Source organism: Xyrauchen texanus, chromosome 18, assembly GCF_025860055.1.
Source record: "Xyrauchen texanus isolate HMW12.3.18 chromosome 18, RBS_HiC_50CHRs, whole genome shotgun sequence".
Lineage (NCBI taxonomy): Eukaryota > Metazoa > Chordata > Actinopteri > Cypriniformes > Catostomidae > Xyrauchen > Xyrauchen texanus.
The window spans coordinates 14573845-14594597 of NC_068293.1; the positions used below are offsets into that span (position 1 = coordinate 14573845).

The following is a 20753-nucleotide window of genomic DNA, read 5'->3' on the forward strand; positions in this document are numbered from 1 at the left end:
ACTAACATTGACCGGTAGATTGAGAGCTTTGTCTTCCGGCTCAGCTCTCTTTTCGTGATAACGGTGCAATAGAGCGAGTGCAATACCGCCCCTGCTGCCCCGATTCTCCGGCCAACCTCCCGCTCCATTGACCCTCACTCGTGAACAAGACCCCGAGGTACTTGAACTCCTTCACTTGGGACAATACCTCCTTCCCTACATGGAGTACGCACTCCATCGGTTTCCTGCTGAGAACCATGGCCTCAGAGTTTTCTTTTTGTTTTGTTTTTTAATTGGGTGATTGACTCTGCAATATTTAACTTTTTAATAGTAATATTTTGCGCTATTTGCATTACAGTTGTTTTCCATAAAACATCTGTTCCTGAAAGCTGTATTTGTATAGCGTATTTATTTATTTGTTAAGTAAACTTACTTTACTAGAAATATATTTCTATCACATACACAAAAAAAAGAAAAAGAAGTCTGGACACCTGAACATTTCAAAACCATAGGGATTAACCTCTCTCTTTGCTGCTATAACATTTTCCAATTTTTCAGAAATGCTTTGCACTTTATGTTTGTATATAGCTGCAGAGATTTTGTCCCATTCAGACACAAGAGCATCAGTGAGGTCAGGCACTGATGTTGGGCGATGGATCTGGTTCGCAGCTGGAGTCCAACTCATCCCAAAGGTCTTCAGTTGGTTCAGGTCTGGGCTTTGTGCAGACCAGTCAAGTTCATCAACACCAAAATCTTTTTTTTTAATTATTTATGGACCTGGCTTTTTGCAATGGAGCATTGTCTTGCTGGAACAGAATAGGCATGCTTCATGCTGTAGCATTAAAGGGATATTCTGGATTCAATACAAGTTCAGCTCAATCGACAGAAAAATTGATTACCACAAAAAATTGGGGTTTACAGCGTTACGTTGTCATGGCAATGGAGATGTAAAATTGCAATGGAGATGTTAAAAAAAAAATACATCTTGCAAAATACAAGAAGCTACAAAATTATGCCACAAAAGCTGTCAGCTGAGCTTAACCTGACAGCATTTGTGGTGGTGGTGTAGTGGTCTAAGCACATAACTGGTAATCAGAAGGACTCTGGTTCGAGCCCCACAGCCATCACCATTGTGTCCTTGAGCAAGACACTGAACTCCAGGTTGCTCTGGGGGGATTGTCCCTGTAATAAGGGCTCTGTAAGTCACTTTGGATAAAAGCGTCTGCCAAATGCATAAATGATTACAAACTTTTTGCCATAAAGGGCATTTTGTAAAATAGCACCGGCACGCTTGACGACACCACGTCATGGTTGATCATGCTTTGGCTTAGTTTGGAACTATTTTAATAAGTAAATTAGACAAAATAACTGGCTATATTGTGTCTAAAAGTTATTCAATATTAACCTCTTGTTTTGTCATTCATATTTTTACAAAACCAGTATTTTGCTCATGTGATATTGCTTTATACAGTATATTATCTCTGACACACATATTTGGAATATGTATATCATATTTGTGACAAGGCAAGTCAAAACTAACAGACATCATTCCTTATTGTGAGTTCTGGTATAAACTGTAAACTCCATAGCAGTGACTAAATATGGGTGTTTGTCATACATGAATCATTTAGTCAGTGTTGCCTTTTCCATTTAATTTCAGAATTTCTTTTGTGTTTATGTCTGTGGGAAAGAGGAGTGCTGTAAGAAGAAGTGGATGTGTGTGTTGTTTTGATATGTCGGAGTAGACAATGGAAAGTATGCTACTGGACTATGATAGCAGGCTCTGCATTAGTCAGGACTTAATACTCAAGAACTATGTGTGCGTAGGTTTTGGCAGGTGCCTCGTCTGTCTAGGATCACAAAGAGATGTCTGTCATCTTACAGCTGAATTTTACCAAAACAATTTACCATCAGAATCTAGTGCGCCAAAGTTCTCTGTTTGTTTGGGGAACCGTGTTCTACTTGTGGCAGTGTCAAACAGTGACTTGGCATCATAGCGTTTGTACGTATGACTTTGTTTAGAAACAAGAAGAATGATTGGAGTGCTGGCGGGCAGTGAATCATCAGTTCTGCTCAAGCGCTGAGTAATAGGGTGGAGACTAAATGAAAGAGGAGAATGATCTGGGCAGATCTGTGGATTTAGATAAGGCCTGGATGGCTGTTACTGGTACATTTCTAGTTTTGGAGTGCATTGCATTAGATTAGTAGCTAATTAGATAGATATGACTGCATCAATGACAAATAAAAGTTGCTTTACTTATTTTAGTTCATGTAAGTGAACATTGGTATCATAATCAAATAATTTATTCATTCATTCATTTAATTGTTCATTTAGTTGTTAGTTCATTGGTTTTGTGTTGTGTTGATTGGCTCCTGCGCACATTTATGCATTTGTTCGTTTATTCGTTAATTCAGTTGTTCATAAATTTGTTTATTCGTTCCTTCTTTCCTCCTTCATTCATTTTGTCATTGGTTCCTGCATGTGTTTGTTCATTCAATAGATTATTCAGTTGTTTGTTATTTTATTTTTTTGTTCATTCATTTGTTTGTTCATTCCTGCTTTCTTTTTTTTTTCATTCATGTCCATTCATTCATCAGTTCCATTCATTCATTTATTAGTTCCTTCATTTATTCATTATTTCCTGCATTTGTTTGTTCATTCAGTTGTCCATTAAGTTTTGTCATTCAGTTGTTTGTTCATTCCTTCTTTCATTCATTCAGTGATTGGATCTTTTAGTCATTTTTGTTTATTCATTCAATCATTCATTTGCTCTTTCATTTGCTTATTCATTCTTTCATTCATTCATATTCCTTCATTCTTCGGTTTCACTCCTCCTTTAGTTATTTCATTTGTTCATTGTTTCCAGCTTACATTTGTTCATCCATTAGTTAATTAAATTGTTAATTCATTTGTTTTGTTTTTATGGTTTGTTTATTCCTTCTCTCCTTCATTTGTTCATTTGTTCCTTCATTTGCTTTATTCATTCATTAATATAATGTCTTTTTTAGAAAAATACCACCAATATCTGAGGACACAAATCTTTCCATCTTTTTTTTTATTTTTTTTTTTTTATGTATTCTTTATATTTTTCTCAGTTGCAGGACCTGTGAATATGTTATGTAAATAACACCATGTCTTGTAAGAGTGCTACCTGCAGTGCTGTGATTTGCACTAACATACTTTACATGTACCTGCAGGTTCAAGTTATGTGTACTAATCTAGATCAGATCATGTCCCTGCGGAGAGTGTGTGTATATGTGTACTGCTCATGTGTAATTTCATTTTACAGTGTGTGTATGTAGTTGTAAACGTATCCTGTTGTGTGTTAGTGCATGTCTAGAGACCACGGCCTCTGCTTGCTGTGACATTGATACAGTGTGCTGAAGCTGTGTGCTGTAGTGCTTGGCTGGGCAGCAGTGAGTTTGAGACACAAGCACACATGAGAAATGACCTTATAAGAGTGCAGAAAATGGAGACAGGAGCAGGACTCAGTCACTGGTGCAGAAATGATGCATGTTAACGGAACATCTCTACTGACATGCTCTGGCCCTACAGCGATTTAGGAACTCCCCAGAGTACACACAGACACACACATATATAAACTGCTGCCTGTTTTCCTAGATAAACATCATTTGCAAACAGTGATCACTCAGTGATGCCCCCCTCTCTCTCTCTCTCTCTCTATCAGATTTGGGAAGAAAAAAGAAGATAAGAGCAAGACGGAGACTAAAGTTAATGCACAGAAGCAGATGTCAGAAATTCTGAGTGAGGACGAGTTGGAGAGGATGAAGGAAGAGAGAGAAAGGTGGGATTCATGTATTAAAACATTATTACAAATAAGTTTGGTTCTGCACCCTAAATGAAATTGTACCTCAGAAGTACTCTGTGTACGTGTACCTGATATGGAACCATCTACAAAGGCAGCAACACTGTGTACCACATGAATAACACTATGCACAGAGCGGTGGTCCTAGACCAGTGGTTCCCAAACTGGGTTCCGGCAGGACTGCTAGGGGTACCGCAAAATCTCTGCTCAATTTAATATTTTAATAGCCATCTGTTAAAAGTTACGGCAGTACAGATTACTGACTCAATTCGGTACCTGTGCACTTCAGCCGGCTATGTTTAAAGGGACAGTTCACCCAAAAGTGACAATTCTCTCATTATTTACCCACCCTCATGATATCCCAGGTGTGTATGACTTACTTTCTTCACCAGAACACGTTTGAAGAAAATTTTAAAAATAGCTTAGCTCAGTAGGTCCTTAAAATGCAAGTGGATGGTGATAAGATTTTTGAAGCTCCAAAAATCACAGACAGTCAGCATAAACGTCATCCATACGACACCAGCTGTTAAATTAGTCTTCTAAAGTGACACAATTGCATTTGATGCGAAAAATTTCAATATTTAAGTACTTTTTTAAGTATAAACCTTAAATAATTAAATAAAGGTGTTTTCAATCACACATGTATTTATGCATTTATTTTTTAGAGGTTGCTGTGCTGTGGGAAAAAATTATAAACAATACTAGAAAGAGATACTGTAGTTTTAAAAAGTTTGAGGCGACTGTATGATTGATACCTTAAACATATTGCTATTTTTTGTAGCAGCTAAAGATTCACAGACCAAAATTTTTAAAAAAATAAAGACTATGAGAAACCCAAATATAATGACAATACTCCATAACATTTGGGGTTTGGCCACAAATTCTATGCCATGTTACCATGTTGTTTTTTAGAATGACAAATGCAGTAAAATGATTGAGTAAAATAAATGTCACATCAACATTTTAGGTTAGAATTTATGCTGCAGAAGGAACGTGTACAGGGCTTGTAAATGGCCACCATTTCTTTTAAGATAGTTGCCATTTTTAACTTCTAGTTTTTTAAATGGTCCTACAGTATAACAAATGATTTTTCTGAAGTATAAATATTATTCCATGGAATAATAACTGTACAGTATTTCATGTCAGCTACCTCGGTTACCACCGTCGTGTTCGTCATAGTTTCTTCTCCTACCTGCGCTCTGTGGAGGCAACAATCTTACAAAGATATCATTAGCACAATTCGGTTAAATGGTATATTACGGGTATAAAATAGTTTACTATTCAATGAATATCAAACTTAAAACTCAATTTACCTCACTAAGATATGTTATGCACTCATTATGCATTGCTGTTTTATTTAGATAGAATTTGTTTGGACCAATAATATTGGGGGTGGGTCACAATACCAAGGTCCTGGTCACCCTGTTTGTGTGTTTTGTGATAATTACTGGCTAACCGCACATTTTCCTTTACATGTTGCACTGATTTAAATAGAGCAGTCATTAGTGGTGAAGCTGAATAATGGAGTACAAATGCTTGTTGTTAGTTTGGTCATTTGTGAGAATAGCTTTTTTGTGTCACAAGATTTTAATATATTAATCTGGCAGGCTCTTGTGTTTGGGAGCATTTAGCAATTGGCTGAAGTCGATTTTATAAGTGTACTGTACTATATGGAAGGAAAGTTATCCACCACAGGGGGAAAAAAGTATTGCTCATTAAAGATATATATTTGTCACATGCCTCATTATATGAAACACAGGACTTTATTTATCTCTCTTTCTTTTTCTTTCAATTCCGTTCTCTATGTAGGACTGACAGCCTTTTGTGGTCCATTATTGAGATGACACACAGGCGATACCACTTCCTCTCTCTATGTGTTATGTGTATTGCGCCAGCAGACAGGGTGAATGGATATTTACAGCTGAGATGCAGGGATTTTTTTGCAGTAATTATTTTGTGTGTTGTTTGCTGAGGCTTATTTGGACTTAGAAGTGTGTGAAGTATGAGCTGGAACCATGCTGTTCTCTTCCATATGCTCAACGGTGGCATTTGTTCAGAGAGAGACTTTATTGACTGAGTCTGTTGTAGCTTCTGAGAGGAACAGAAAAGGAAAGAGAGAGAGAAAAAGTCAGCTGGATATGTCCGAAATGTCTGTCTTGACCTTTCCAGTTTATTGTATTTTTGGAGTAGTCATCGAAAGTGTAAATACAAATAAAATGTAAGTGCTTTCAGTTGTGTTTTCAGGTGTGGATGCGTTACTTGTATGGATTGCAATACTTTCCCTAATTCCATTTTAATATGAAGATACAACTTTAAGTGAGCCATTCTTATCATTTTTCCGAGAAAGTGTAAACATTGTGGCTCTGTAGAAATATTAAAACATTACTATGTTTGTTAGAATATCACAAACAGCCTGACATAGCAACATTAGCTCAACCAATAGCTTGAGTTTATGGAGGGACTGTCAATTGGTCTAGCCAATGGTAAATGGGGGAATGTGCAGGAAACCTGTTTGAAAACAATGATTATTTATGTAATTCTGTTTTGTTCCACTAGTGGCATGTAAACTACATATTTCATCTGTCAGGGGGTCACACAGCATTTAGGTGGTTAGGACGAAACTTACTTTACGCAAGTATGAACGAGCAAAATCCAATCTGAACTCCAAGTAAAATCATAGACAGTAGGTTGATTTTATTTAGCTCAAATTCTAAAAGAACTGTGTTCACCAAAATTTAAAACACTACCCCCAGTGTACAAAACGGAAACTGTTTAGGCCTATGGGCACATGCAAGCTCCATTTTCCGGGTGTAATGTCCACAGAGGGGCGCCAAAATCAAGTTGAGAAGCAGGTTGTTTTCAGTGATACAGGCTGTAATACAGTGAAGAGTAACGCATAATTTATAAACTGTACACATCAAACCACAAACCTAAAACTAACCATAAGTGGAGTAAACATTTATTGTTAGAGTGAAAAATGCAACTTTTAAATCCAGCGTCCATGATTATGCAAACACAATTACTTCCAGGTTTCAACACTTGATCCCAGTCTCCAATGGAGCTGATGCAAAATGCTTCTGCTTCCAAATGTCTGATAGGAAATGGCGCTTGTCAGTGAGTCTGCATAATGTGGCTGATACTAGGGTACCAGAACTCTTGGAAACAAAATGCCGCCTTCCATGTCGAAAAATCACACAAGTAGACAGTTCGCACGAATGTGTTGAGATCTTTTGCTTTGGCATTATGCTGCATCCAGGGTGTCAGATGATGGTCATATCAGCCAGTGAAGAATAAAGAAAAACATTTATAGTGTACCAATGTTTTCCAACATGGTCTTTTAATGTGTGGCAGAATCGAGGCTAAGCACCAAGAGCTGCGGGACCGGCAGGTTCGAGATCGTTTCTCCCCACCTGACGTGGAGGACGATGACCTGGACCCAAACTACGCCCGTATCAACAACTTCAGGGAGCATGGGTCACCTCCCCTCCCCGCCTATGGGAACCGCAGCCCCTCCCTACAAAGACCCCCTCCTCCAGAGTCACACAGCAGAGAGCCATCCACAGAGGACCCTCTGGATGACCTGTATGCCAAAGTCAACAAACAACGAAGTCCTCCACCACCCGCAGCAGAAAGGTAAGAGGCATCACACACATGTCGCCTTCAGGTTTACACATGTGAAGGCGTTTCCAGCATTACGCATTTGCCTAAGCCTTTAAGACCACACTACACCTGGATTGCATTTGGTCAGTGGACTTGTGATGTTATCGATTGATGAAGGATTAGTGTAAACTGTAGAGCTTAATTTATACTTTTCTCAATCCTCATCTGTTTACCCAGTGTCTGAAGAGCACAGACATGATATGCATTAGCAGTTGTGTTCAGTGTGACAACAGTTGAGTGTAAGGGTAGGTAATATGATTAAAAGTACCAATATAAATGAAAATGTAGCTATTTTTACAAAGAACTAGGAATTGCAAATTAAAAGCATGACTGATGAGTCTGGCATCACTTGATAAAAAAAAAAAAGACTCATAAGTCACATTCAAAGCCATTGTAAAAAAGCATCTACAGAATACGCACACACCTGTGACCATAAACTGTGCCTAACAACACCCTTTTTAGCAGTTCTTCCTTGTCTTCACTTGTTCGGGACACCTCATGCTCTATAATTTCACATGTGTCTTCGTCAATTTCAGATGTAAATAACATTTATCAGACCTGCTCATTGATAGTCGCTCAAAAATATCTACCGCTTTATTAATGTTATAGCAAAATCGACCAGTTGACACATTTCTACCATTGCACCATACAGTATATACCGCCATACCCCTGCTGAGTGCCTGTTGTTTCCGGTGTAATTCTCATAACCTTAAGACACAGAGACATCTGTAAACCCAGAGGAGCCCTGCATGCTCTCTCCACTGCTCTAAAATTGATTTTCTCACTTCCTGCTGGGCAGATCAACTGATGCATCCATGCTTCGACTCACCTCTTTTGATTGTGCATTAGAAATGTACTAGAGGTAGACCTATATATCGGTTTTACTGAATAAAGTGATTCAACGCTTCTACATATTTTAATTTCAATGAAATTCATAATTTGTTATTTTGATTAAATAGATCAAGTGATTGAAGTGCATGCAAAGAAAAATGTGAATGTATGGAAACGTTCCACGTCAGCGCATTTATTGTGTCTTCAATTTCAAATCATGTGAAGAATAAAAAGAAAAAACACTTATCTGTCGAAAGTAATAAGAATTTTATAGATATATATATATATATATATATACACTCACCAAGGATTATTAGGAACACCTGTTCAATTTCTCATTAATGCAATTATCTAATCAACCAATCACATGGCAGTTGCTTCAATGCATTTATGGGTGTGGTCCTGGTCAAGACAATCTCCTGAACTCCAAACTGAATGTCAGAATGGGAAAGAAAGGTGATTTAAGCAATTTTGAGCGTGGCATGGTTGTCGGTGCTAGACGGGCCGGTCTGAGTATTTCACAATCTGCTCAGTTACTGGGATTTTCATGCACAACCATTTCTAGGGTTTACAAAGAATGGTGTGAAAAGGGAAAAACATCCAGTATGCGGCAGTCCTGTGGGCGAGAATGCCTTGTTGATGCTAGAGGTCAGAGGAGAATGGGCCGACTGATTCAAGCTGATAGAAGAGCAACTTTGCCTGAAATAAACACTCGTTACAACCGAGGTATGCAGCAAAGCATTTGTGAAGCCACAACACGCACAACCTTGAGGCGGATGGGCTACAAAAGCAGAAGACCCCACCGGGTACCACTCATCTCCACTACAAATAGGAAATTTGCAAGAGCTCACCAAAATGGACAGTTGAAGACTGGAAAAATGTTGCCTGGTCTGATGAGTCTCGATTTCTGTTGAGACATTCAGATGGTAGAGTCAGAATTTGGCGTAAACAGAATGAGAACATGGATCCATCATGCCTTGTTACCACTGTGCAGGCTGGTGGTGGTGGTGTAATGGTGTTGTGGATGTTTTCTTGGCACACTTTAGGCCCCTTAGTGCCAATTGGGCATCGTTTAAATGCCACGGCCTACATGAGCATTGTTTCTGACCATGTCCATCCCTTTATGGCCACCATGTACCCATCCTCTGATGGCTACTTCCAGCAGGATAATGCACCATGTCACAAAGCTCGAATCATTTCAAATTGGTTTCTTGAACAATGAGTTCACTGTACTAAAATGGTCCCCACAGTCACCAGATCTCAACCCAATAGAGCATCTTTGGGATGTGGTGGAACGGGAGCTTCGTGCCCTGGATGTGCATCCCACAAATCTCCATCAACTGCAAGATGCTATCCTATGAATATGGGCCAACATTTCTAAAGAATGCTTTCAGCACCTTGTTGAATCAATGCCACGTAGAATTAAGGCAGTTCTGAAGGCGAAAGGGGGTCAAACACAGTATTAGTATGGTGTTCCTAATAATCCTTTAGGTGAGTGTATATATATATATTTACATTTATGCATTTGGCAGATGCTTTTCTATCCAAAGCAACTTACAGTGCACTTATTACAGGAACAATCCCCCCAGAGCAACCTGGAGTTTAGGTCTTTGCTCAAGGACACAAATGGTGGTGGCTGTGGGGATTGAACCAGCAACCTTCTGATTAACAGTTATGTGCTTTAGCCCACTACACCACCACTACTCTATATATTTGTCCATCACATATATATATATATATATATACATACATACATATATACATACATACATACAGTACATACACGCATGCACACACACACACTGCCTGGCAAGTCTCTAATATTATAGCATACTCTAATATTTAGTTGGACAGCCTTTAACTTAGATTATGGCATGTATTCGTTGTGGCATTGTTTCGAAAAACGTATGCAACGTGACAACATTTATTTCCATCCAGAAATGCATTAATTTTGGACCAAAACTTTGTATTGATGACGGGAGAGTTGAACCACTCCCTAAAGTCTTCTCCATCACATCCAAAAACTTTCAATGGGGTTAAAGTCTGGACTCTGTCGCAGCCAATTCTTCTGTGAAAATCTTTCCTCATTCTCCCTGAACCACTCTTTCACAATCTGAGCCCGATGAATCTTGGCCATGTTGTCCTGGAATATGCCCGTGCTGTCAGGGAAGAAAAAAATAATTGATGGGATAACCTGGTCATTCAGTTAGTCAGCTGACTTCATTGTATTGCTGCAAAACATTGCTGAGCCTTGACATGACCAATTAAAGCAACCCCAGATAACACTATATATAGATCACTATTAATTACCTACTGTACTTACATTATTGTTGAGAACATCAGTTCCTTAAATAGTCATTAATAAAGATCTATATACAGGCTACTGAAAGTCTACCTAATGTTTGTTGAAACACTGTTTACTAGCTATAGCAAGTCAGTAAATAAGCTGTTATTTTCCTGCTGTTATACAGGCTATTGATAGTCTACTGAATGTTAGTTGAAACACTGTTTACTAGCTATAGCAAGCCAGATGATAAGTCACTTATAGTCAGTTAAATAATCACTTATAGTCAGTTAAATATCTACTTGAGACAATCAAAATAAAGTGTTACCTATATATTTATCATATTCGTCATTGTTTGACACATGGTTTGACTCTGTGGCCAGGTGTCTTCAACTCCTACATCTACATATTTGATAAACACAACCGGTTTCATTTTCCCACCTTTCGTTTTTCGCCTGTCAGGCTGAGAGTTTAAATAATGATGCCTATTCCTTTCTGCCCTGTGTAAAAGGATTATTTTGGGGAGAGTGCATGCTGATAGGATGCTGAAGGGTAAATTGTGAGGCTTTAAATGAGAATAGCATTAGTGACTCCTGTGTCAGCACGAGCACATTCTGATGTCGTTTGAAGAGTTTGTTAAACGTTGCTGTGCCGTATGGCTGCTGTCTGATTTAAAAGCATCCTCAGAGAGTCATTAAATTGGCTTGCTTATTTAGTCGGAGAAGCAGTTTAACATAGTCTGCTGCCCACCACACTCTCTCGATATGTGTAGTGGATTTTAGGTATGTGTAGTGGATTGCAGGTGTGTGTGGTCAGCGTTGAAGTTCAACAGGATTCTCTACACCTTGCCCGAAATGCTGCTTTGTCATCTCTTTATAAATAAAATGTTTAAAAGTAGCAGATGGTTTGTAGCAATTTCCACTTCAAGAATTCTTGACCAAAAAAACAGTAATGTAGTTTTTCATGACTCTCTTTCATCTCTCTCTCTCTCTCTCTCTCTCTCTCTCTCTCTCTCTCTCTCTCTCTCTCTCTCTCGCTACACTTACATTTTTAATTTAAAGTACTTTATTGGCATGATTGTTTACATACAATATAAAAAATTATGACAAGACAAAAAATAATAATAAAATAGTAACAAATAACAATAAAGATAGAATTAAAATAAGGTGCCAGGTAATTAATAAAATAAAACTATAATAACAATATACACTATACAATATAAATAATATAAGCATTTAACAGGACATTATGAACATAAGAAAATAAAAGTACTGTGACTGAAGTACATTAAAGCAGTAATTGGTTTCTGAGGGTGTGCATCTCAAAAATGAATTTAGCTGCAACTGATGCATGATGGTCCTCCCCCAGTAACACTAGCATCTGATCTGTTTCTGCTGAACTGGAAAACTGTGGCATGAGGTTTGAGAATTTGTGGAGGTATTTCTCTCTCACCTCAAATTTCTCACAGTGAAAGAGAAAGTGTGTCTTTGTCTCGACCTCACCAGTATCATAGTGAGCACAGACTCTCATTCATGCCAGACCAAAACCCCCTGAAGCACAGATTTTTTAGGCCGAGGTAGTCGTAGTGTAGGGTGTGTTCTATTGCCGTGTTTCCCAGAGTGAATGTGTATCTGGTGTCCTGCAATCTGACTTTTTTCTGGAAGATCCTAATTTTATTTTATTTTTTTTTTTTCAAATTGACTGTCAGGGCCCAGTTCTGACAGTAGTTCTCTAGCAGCTCCAGGTGCTGTAGCCCTTGTGCAGTAGCTGACAGAAGCACCAGATCATCTGCATAGAGAAGAAATTTAACTTCAGAATTTTTTTAGAGTAAGACCGGGTGTTGCAGATTGTTCCAGAAGCACTGCTAACTCTTTAATGTAAAAGTTGAACAGAGTTGGACTCAGACTGCAGCCCTGTCTCACTCCTCGCCCTTGAGTGAAGAATTCTGTTCTTTAATTGCCAATTTGAACTGGTAATTAAAGAACAGATAGTGTTGTACATTTGATAGTGTTGTACATTTTACCCCCAATGCCAGATTGTAGAATTTTATAATATTAGACCATCATGCCAAATGGAATCAAATGCTTTTTTAAATAAGAAAAAGCATGCATACATTTTGACTTGGATTTTTAATGAACGTGTTGGTTGACTATCGCGTGTGAATGTGGTCGGTGGTGCTGTGGTTTGGTAGGAATCCAATCTGACTCTTACTCAAGACATTGTGCTTGGTAAGGAAGGTATTCAGGATACAGCAGAAAGTCTTCCCTAGATAGCTGCTCACACAAATGCCTCATATTTATATGTATATAATGGTCTCATATTGACTGCAGTGAGTGAGGATGTGAAGTTCATCCTCCACAACTCCTTCAATGCAGTGTGAACACAGTCTGTCCGACCCGTCTCTACAGACAGACTGTGCTCACTCAGATGATACTTTGACAGTAGCTTAATTTGTCCATAATCTTTAATATGGATCAAATATGGTGCCAATTTATAATCAGTCTTGATTCTGTGGAAGTAGTTTAATTTATGGGTGACTTTGTGCTGCCAATCCTGAATGTATTCTTCCTGCGTTATTCTTTCTGTCTGTTTCAATTTGGCCAATCTGAACTGGATGGATGAATTTAGTTGATATTTTTCTACTAAATAGTGCATAGGGTCACTCTCTGGGTGTCCTGTCCTGTGTGTAAAGGCACAGTGATGGTAGTTATCTGGAGGTGTGTCTGACAAATGGAACCGGAATTTAGCTGCTCTCTTCTGGATTTCAGTGAGGAGAGGGAACCGGCCCAGTTCTGCTCTACAACCCAGATTCGGAGCACTTCTGTGAATTCCCAGGATGTTTTTGCAGAATTCTAGGTGGAAAATTTAAACTGGGCTTTTGTCCCAAGATTTATAATAGAATTTATATTTGGGGCCCCAGATTTCACAGCCATATAGGAGTATAGGTTTGATGATGCTGTTTTTTTCTTCTTTTTTTTTCTTCTGAAAAATCATGACTTTGGACTTCTCCATGTTCAATGGTAAGGCCCAATCTCTGCTATATGTTTCTAAAATGGAGAGGCTTTCACATAGTCCCTCTTCATTAGGGGACAGCAGCAGGAGGTTGTCAGCGTAAAGGAGGCATTTGATTTCTCTGCCATCTAAGATCAGTCCAGGGAAAGATGACTTTTGAAGGGTTGTTGCCAATTCATTGATATAAATATTAAATAGAGTTGGGCTGAGGCTGCAGCCTTGACGAACTCCCTTGGTCTGATTGAAATAATTGGTTCTTTTGTCATTAATCCTCACATAGCAATTATTGTCTGTGTACATGTCTTTTATGACATCATATATCTTTCCTCCTATTCCACTCTGGATGAGTTTCAGGAAGGGTCCGTTATGCCAATCAGAATAAAAGGCCTTTTTAAAGTCAATGAAGCAGCCAAATATTTTGCCTTGTTTTGTTTGCTGAACATATTTCTGTTTAAGTGAGTGGAGTGTGTAGATGTGATTAGTTGTTCTCTGTTTAGGCATGAATCCAATCTGACATTTATTTAGTGTCTTGTGTTCTTGAATGAAGTTCACTAATCTGTTATTTATAATACAACAGAATAGTTTCCCGAGGTTGCTGCTGACTGTAATGCCCCTGTAATTATTTTTAATATCTCTCTCTCTCTCTCTCTCTCTCTCTCTCTCTCTCTCTCTCTCTCTCTCTCTCTCTCTCTCTTGACCCTTATAATTAAGGAAATAGCTTGCACAAATAGGTCCACCAATTTAAATCATGTTTCAAACCCAAGCTCCTCTTTTCTGTATAATAAAAAAGGATGTGGACTCTGCCAATCTCAAAAAGGAAATAAATCACCATATAATTACCATATACTGTAAGTAGTTTGTGTGACTTGTACACTATATTCCAAGTCACCTAAACCTATATGATAGTTTTGTGAGAGGAACAGACCAAACTATAACCCATTGTTTACTGATAATCTTTTCCACCGTCAGAGCTCAGAATTCTCATTTATGCTCCTGCTCAATTAAAAAATGGCACCTTTAGATGTGTCCCGCCAGGTTTGACACAATTGGTTCTTGTGTCACATATCTTGTGTTGTGTCAAGTTTTGAAAAAGTAAATAATGTAATGTTGGAACGACATGGAGGGAGCTAGTGATGAACAACATTTGTATTTGTTGGTGAACAATTCATTTATACAAGCTGTTTTTACCAGTGTATCTTTAAGACTTCTGTATATAAATGACCTGTGTTATATTTGACTAACCTCTTTGGATTTGAAAATGTAATCAGCTTAAGTCAAGCTGTTGTTCATCAGGTCGGGCCAAGTTGATGATATCACGATGATACTATATGTAAATATGGGTGGTTGTAACATCAATACCGTGATTTGTAAATGACCCGTTTCTGCTGCTTAGTTTCCATAAATGGTCTGGGTGAACTGGTAAGCTTTGTGCCGTGAATGTATAAGTATGTCTGCATAGTACATTGATCTCTTTCAGATGTACTTTTACTTGATATATTTCAAAAGTGCTTGAAAAATCTGTTTTCCATGATGTGTTGCCTTCAAGAACTAAAAATAAAAGTACTGCTAGAGTTGTGTTGGTGCGAAAGACTGCGTGTGTGATGTATAAAAGGTTTCTCTATATTTTATATATATATATATATATATATATATTGCCCTCTCAGCTGCTCCAGTGCTGTTGCCTAAAGTGCAAACTTCACCTGTTAATTGATTTTGTCTCTCTGAAGGCAAGACCAGAGCACAGCACTGCCTGCTTCTTGCAAATCTTTCTGACACAATTACACTTTTGAACAAGTGATTTAACCCTTATCCAATATGACTTTGTTCATATCTGGTTTCTGAAAACACAAAAAACATTGGATCATTTTATTTACATGTTTTTGGTTTTATTTCACTTTGTTAAATGTGTTGTGTTCTTGGTCAGAAATGACCGGCCATTGGAAATGAATGTATTAGACCACAAAGCACAGCAAAATGAAGTGTTCAGGAGCATCCCAATCCTTTAGATGATCACATATGTTGATGTGTTGATGTTTGCACACACAGATCCCTGGACATGTGTGCACAGACACAAACACACACACACAAATTGTGTGTTGAGCATCCTCTTGTGCATCGTCTTTCCATGTGAGGAATATTTCAAGATCTACTTATCATATTATGCTGTGTTTGGGCTTGTTTGAATGTGGATAGTTTGCAGTACTGTAAGTTATGATATGTCTTTGTCTATATTATATGTATGTTTTAGGAAGTAATAAGGGCAAACATGACAAAAAGGCACTTGTGTTAATTATACTTATACTTGTATGTGTGTCAGTAGGAATGTCATACACTAATACTCACTGCAGTTTGGCAAAAATGATCTAATTGCAATTATTGAGTTATTTTTTATCGTTTCTTTTCAGCATTGAATGAAATATTTCTTGCCTCTTCTTTTCGAAATCCATTCTGGGATTGAATTCACCAGAGAGGATACAAGCGATGCTGCCTTAATTTGGCTCAAATTATATATTTTATTGGCAGGATTATTTAGTTGTGAATTTTTTTATTGAGGTTTTATTCCTATTTAGTGTAGTTTTCATTTGTTTTATCTCTGACATTTTTGACATTCGTGTAAATTGTATTTTATTGATTTATTTTTTCAGTTAAATGTATTTGGCTTTTGAGTCACTACGTATTTTAATTTAGTTGCAGTTTTTACAATAATCTTTGCTTTGGTTTTTATTTTAGATATCACAAGTGTTTGATTACATTTATTTTTCCTTAACGAAAATAACATTGCTTAGGAGGCAGCATAATTAAGTTGCCTAACTTTTCACACAGCCTTTGCGTAGGGAGCATGTCCATAATGCTTTCAAATGCTCACTAGATTTCGGAACAGCACAACTGATTCTTCTATTATTACTCAGGTCACTCTGAGCCTGCATAAACCCTGACAGTCTTAACATATAAATGCCCAAGCCCTGAAACCTTCAAGAACTTTAATTTCCTCCTCTCCATTCTTCCTTTCATTTGAAAGTGAGAGATGGGGAGGCATGCAGGTGGGTGAAGGACGTTGGGAATGTAGTGAGAGAAAAGAGCAGGGGGCTCTTGAGGTGCTCCTCATGAGAGAGAGCGGTAGTGTGGGGTTGGGGGGCGGGGGTTGCTATTTGGCATTGGCTTTGAGATGAGAAGGCCACAGCGAGCTCCGGGCTGCTCATTGAAGCACTGAAGAGCCCCACTTTACTCAACATGGAAAGTTACTATAACAACCATACTCTCCAGAGCTCTGCTCTGCTCCAATTAAAAAATAATCATTGTTCCCTCCAGAGAGAGGGATGAGGGGGACAGGTGGCTCAGTTATTCGCACAGGGGCGACTCTGCACTATGGAGACTACTGGCGAGCTGGGTAGAGAGGCAACCTTTGGTTTCTTTGAGAAAAAAACACTTTGAGAGAGAAAATAAAAAATGAAAAAATTGGGGAATCATTTTGATAACAGGAGGAAGAGATCTACAAGGTTGCTTGCTCTCCACTCAGCACTTTACCTCGCCGTATGAATACCATGTTCTGGATGTGCTCATGAACAATAGCTCCTACGCTGCACTAAGCAAACAGTCCTCCAATCCTCAATGCCACCCTACCAGGGTCAGTCCAAAACACAGCACACACCCATAAAGGGCCACTCCACAGGTTACCAATGTCCACTCAAGTCCCCCATCAGCCGCCATTGTGCCCACATACCTCGCTGAAAGATTTGGTGCACATAAAAACCAGAATGTGTTCCACTTTTCCCTCCTCATCTCCACTCTTCCCCTTCACCTCCTACTACTACTACGCTTTCTTGAGGCCTGGAGCACAGCCTCGCCATCAAAATAATTATAGAAATCACTAGATGGAGAAAGAAATGCTTTTAGTGCTGGTTGTGTGAGTGCTGGAGTGCTTTTCTGCACATTAATTAATCAGCCATTCTGCTGAGCTGAATGAGCACTGCAGGCGCTCAGCTGCTATTAAAGGGTGCCAGCCCGCTCCCTTAAGTGTCTCCCCGCATCTGTAAACCCGTCCCTGGTCTGATGCTGCTTCTCTGTCTCTCACATTCACCATCTTTCCTGCAATGAGGGTTTGGTGTGCTTTCAATGTGTCTACGATGTGCAGAAGAAAAAATATATAGGTGACCGTATAACACAATTCAAGACAGGCCAGTTCAAGGCAAGTTGCTAAACAACACAAAAGTATAAAATATTCGCAAACAAAATTTTGCCACAAAATATGCACAGTGTGCAATGATTGTTCAGTATCCGAATAATTACAAATAAAAAAAGGCCTTCCAAATAAGTCTTGGTGACACCATTTAAACCAATTAAAATAAAATTCACAAACCATAGGCCAGTTTCACACTTCTGGGGTTGTTGCTTATGGGGGTGCCCCTCTCAAGGTAAACTTACTTCTGGTATCAACAACGGCCATTGAAGCGTGAGCAAGATCTGCTGAAATCAAAGTCTTCACACAAATGAAATAGCATGTAAATATTTGATCAGTCTTTTTGCTTTGTTGCCGACACTACAGAGCTCTAATTAGGAGTTTGATTGTGGTAAAAGAGGATTCTGACAACTTTGAGGAAGGCATAACATGACTGAATCCAATATTCAGTGAAATTCGAGCTGATACTAGCTCTAGACTACACCGGTAATAAATAACTTCTGAATTCTCTTTCATTTCATTCTGTCTCTACATTATCGCAAGTGATAACAGCACATTGTGTGTGGAGAAAATCATCGACTGATTGCTTCCCTGTACAGCTGATCACTCGCACCATGGACACTTTCATAAACGGGAACACTTCTGTAATTTCTGTCCCTGATATTTCATCTAATTCACATGCTTCTGACCATCATAAAACTGAGTGTGATAAAGATAATGTTCGAGTAGACATTCGGGATAATATTCATTAAATGCTGTGCTTTTCACATAATGAAGCCTAACCAACTCATATACACCGATCAGCCACAAAAAACACCTGTGTAATATTGTGTAGGTCCCCCTCGTCTCACAAAACAGCACCAACCTGCGATATTCTTATCACCACAATTGTACAGGGAGGTTATCAGAGTTACTGTAGACTTTGACAGTTTGAACCAGTCTGGCCATTCTCTGTTGTCCTCTCTCATCAACAAGGCATTTCTGTCCACAGAACTGCCGCTCACTGGATGTGTTTTGTTTTTGGCACCATTCTGAGTAAATTCAAGAGACTGTTGTGTGTGAAAATCCCAGGAGATCAGCAGTTACTGAAAAAAACAAACCAGACTATCTGGCACCAACAATCATGCCACGGTCAATCACTGAGATCAAATTTTTTGGTTGATGTGATCATTAACTGAAGCTCCTGACCTGTATCGGCTTGATTTTATGCACTGCTTTGCTGCCACCACTCGATTCATTTTTTTATAATTTGTGATAAATGTAGCTTATGTTCTTACTTTGTTAAACTGTAATGGTTCTTATGGCTGCTCATCATCATCTTAAAGTCTGTAAACTTGCTCTGTAATATTCAATGTAGTGCTAATGCCACATTATTTACCCGTTGTTATAATCAGTATTAAATACATTGTTTATTGCACTGTTCCTTATTTCTATCTGTTGATCTTTTACTGGGATGGCGAGGTTAATGTACATTGTATATAAATTATGAAAATGGGTAAATACATTTGAAATGGGACAAGATGACTAACAAAATATGATTGTTTATATTTTTAATGTATTTGTTTGGAGTTTCATACAAGGGTCAGTTAGACATATTGAATGTTATTTGTATTCTTGCATCTGTGCTATGATTGTGTGTATATATAGCTTTTGTAAATGTATTTCCAGTGATATGGTGATGAGAGGAGGGACAGTTTTAAAAGAATATTCCTGCTGGCGAAGAAACCATCACAGCGCTGCTTTTGAGCACATAAACTCAAAAGACATGCTGCCTGAAAAGCCGAATAATTTGGGAAAAGATGATAAATAATTTGTGTGTAAAACAGACCATGCAGAGAGGAGGTAAGACGCAAGAGGCAAATATAAACTACAGCCAAATAGCCGCAATCCTATAGCATAAGTAGCTTTACCCTGCGGCAATGTAGTTTCCGATTCTTGTGAAATTGGCCTGTTGTTTTCAGCATTGCTATTGACATCTGACACTGAATTTTTGTTTGGATACCTGGCTGCATCTTAACATTTAAAGATAGATTTAATGTCCAAATAAGGCTTGTTCACTCTACTGTATGTCTGGTGCACCTAAACAACATGAAAGTATTAAATATTCACTAACAATTATAGCTTAAATTATTATAATTATAGTATAGCATATCACATCCAATTCCAATAGCTAATTAAATCAAACATTTTTCGTTCTCACAAAATGTTTGGATACCTGACTAATTTATTCAGCAATCTTAACCATTAAATGCAAATTATTGTTTGCAGCATCGCTAATCACGTCCAGTTCTGTTGTTCATTCAATCAAATATTTGTTCTCGAAAAGGTTCAGATATCTGAGTAAATTGTTCAGGATCTAAACAAAGAATATACTGAAGGCCCCAGCACACTCATGGCGAAGTGCTTCTCCGTTCCCAAAAGCCAAAAAGAAGCCACACATCAACTAATATAACATTAAAATGTGTTATTAATGACTTCATACCTCATTCTATGAGTAGAATTCACACGAGATTAGTAAAAGAAGCTGTTTAACTGCACAATAATGATGTGTTTTACTGTATGTGCAGTAGATATTGCGTAATTTGTAATGTTTACCTTGTGCATTCATAGCGCTAATGCTAAATAATGCTAAATGTTTGTGCGGCTATAATATGTACCGATTACACTTTGTTAATGTAATTTATGATGACACCGATACTACTGCATAGATGTTTGTGTATAAAAAGTGTTCAATCAAATCACTTTGTTGTCACTCAACCATATACACAAGTGCAACAGTGGGTGAAAGTCTCGGGTGCATTTCCGAGCAACATAGCAGTCATGACAGTGACGAAACATTTACACAACACTATTTACAAAACTAATATACACATAATTACTCAACGCAATATACAAATAATCATATACGATGTACAGTATACAATAAAAATAGAATATATAAAATATACGGTAGGTTGTATTGTGCTGTATTGACATTCAGGCT

General features: G+C 38.2%; 1 protein-coding gene across 3 annotated transcripts in view; it reads left to right on the plus strand.

Annotated features, from left to right (window-relative positions):
* Positions 1 to 20753, plus strand: part of LOC127658564 (partitioning defective 3 homolog B-like) — a 460995-nt gene that overhangs the window by 341582 nt on the left and 98660 nt on the right. For all 3 annotated transcript variants that reach the window (XM_052147919.1, XM_052147921.1, XM_052147922.1), the window contains 2 exons: positions 3669 to 3785; positions 7158 to 7439. In XM_052147919.1, the coding sequence (XP_052003879.1) occupies positions 3669 to 3785; positions 7158 to 7439 (399 nt within the window). The remainder of the gene's footprint in view (positions 1 to 3668; positions 3786 to 7157; positions 7440 to 20753) is intronic.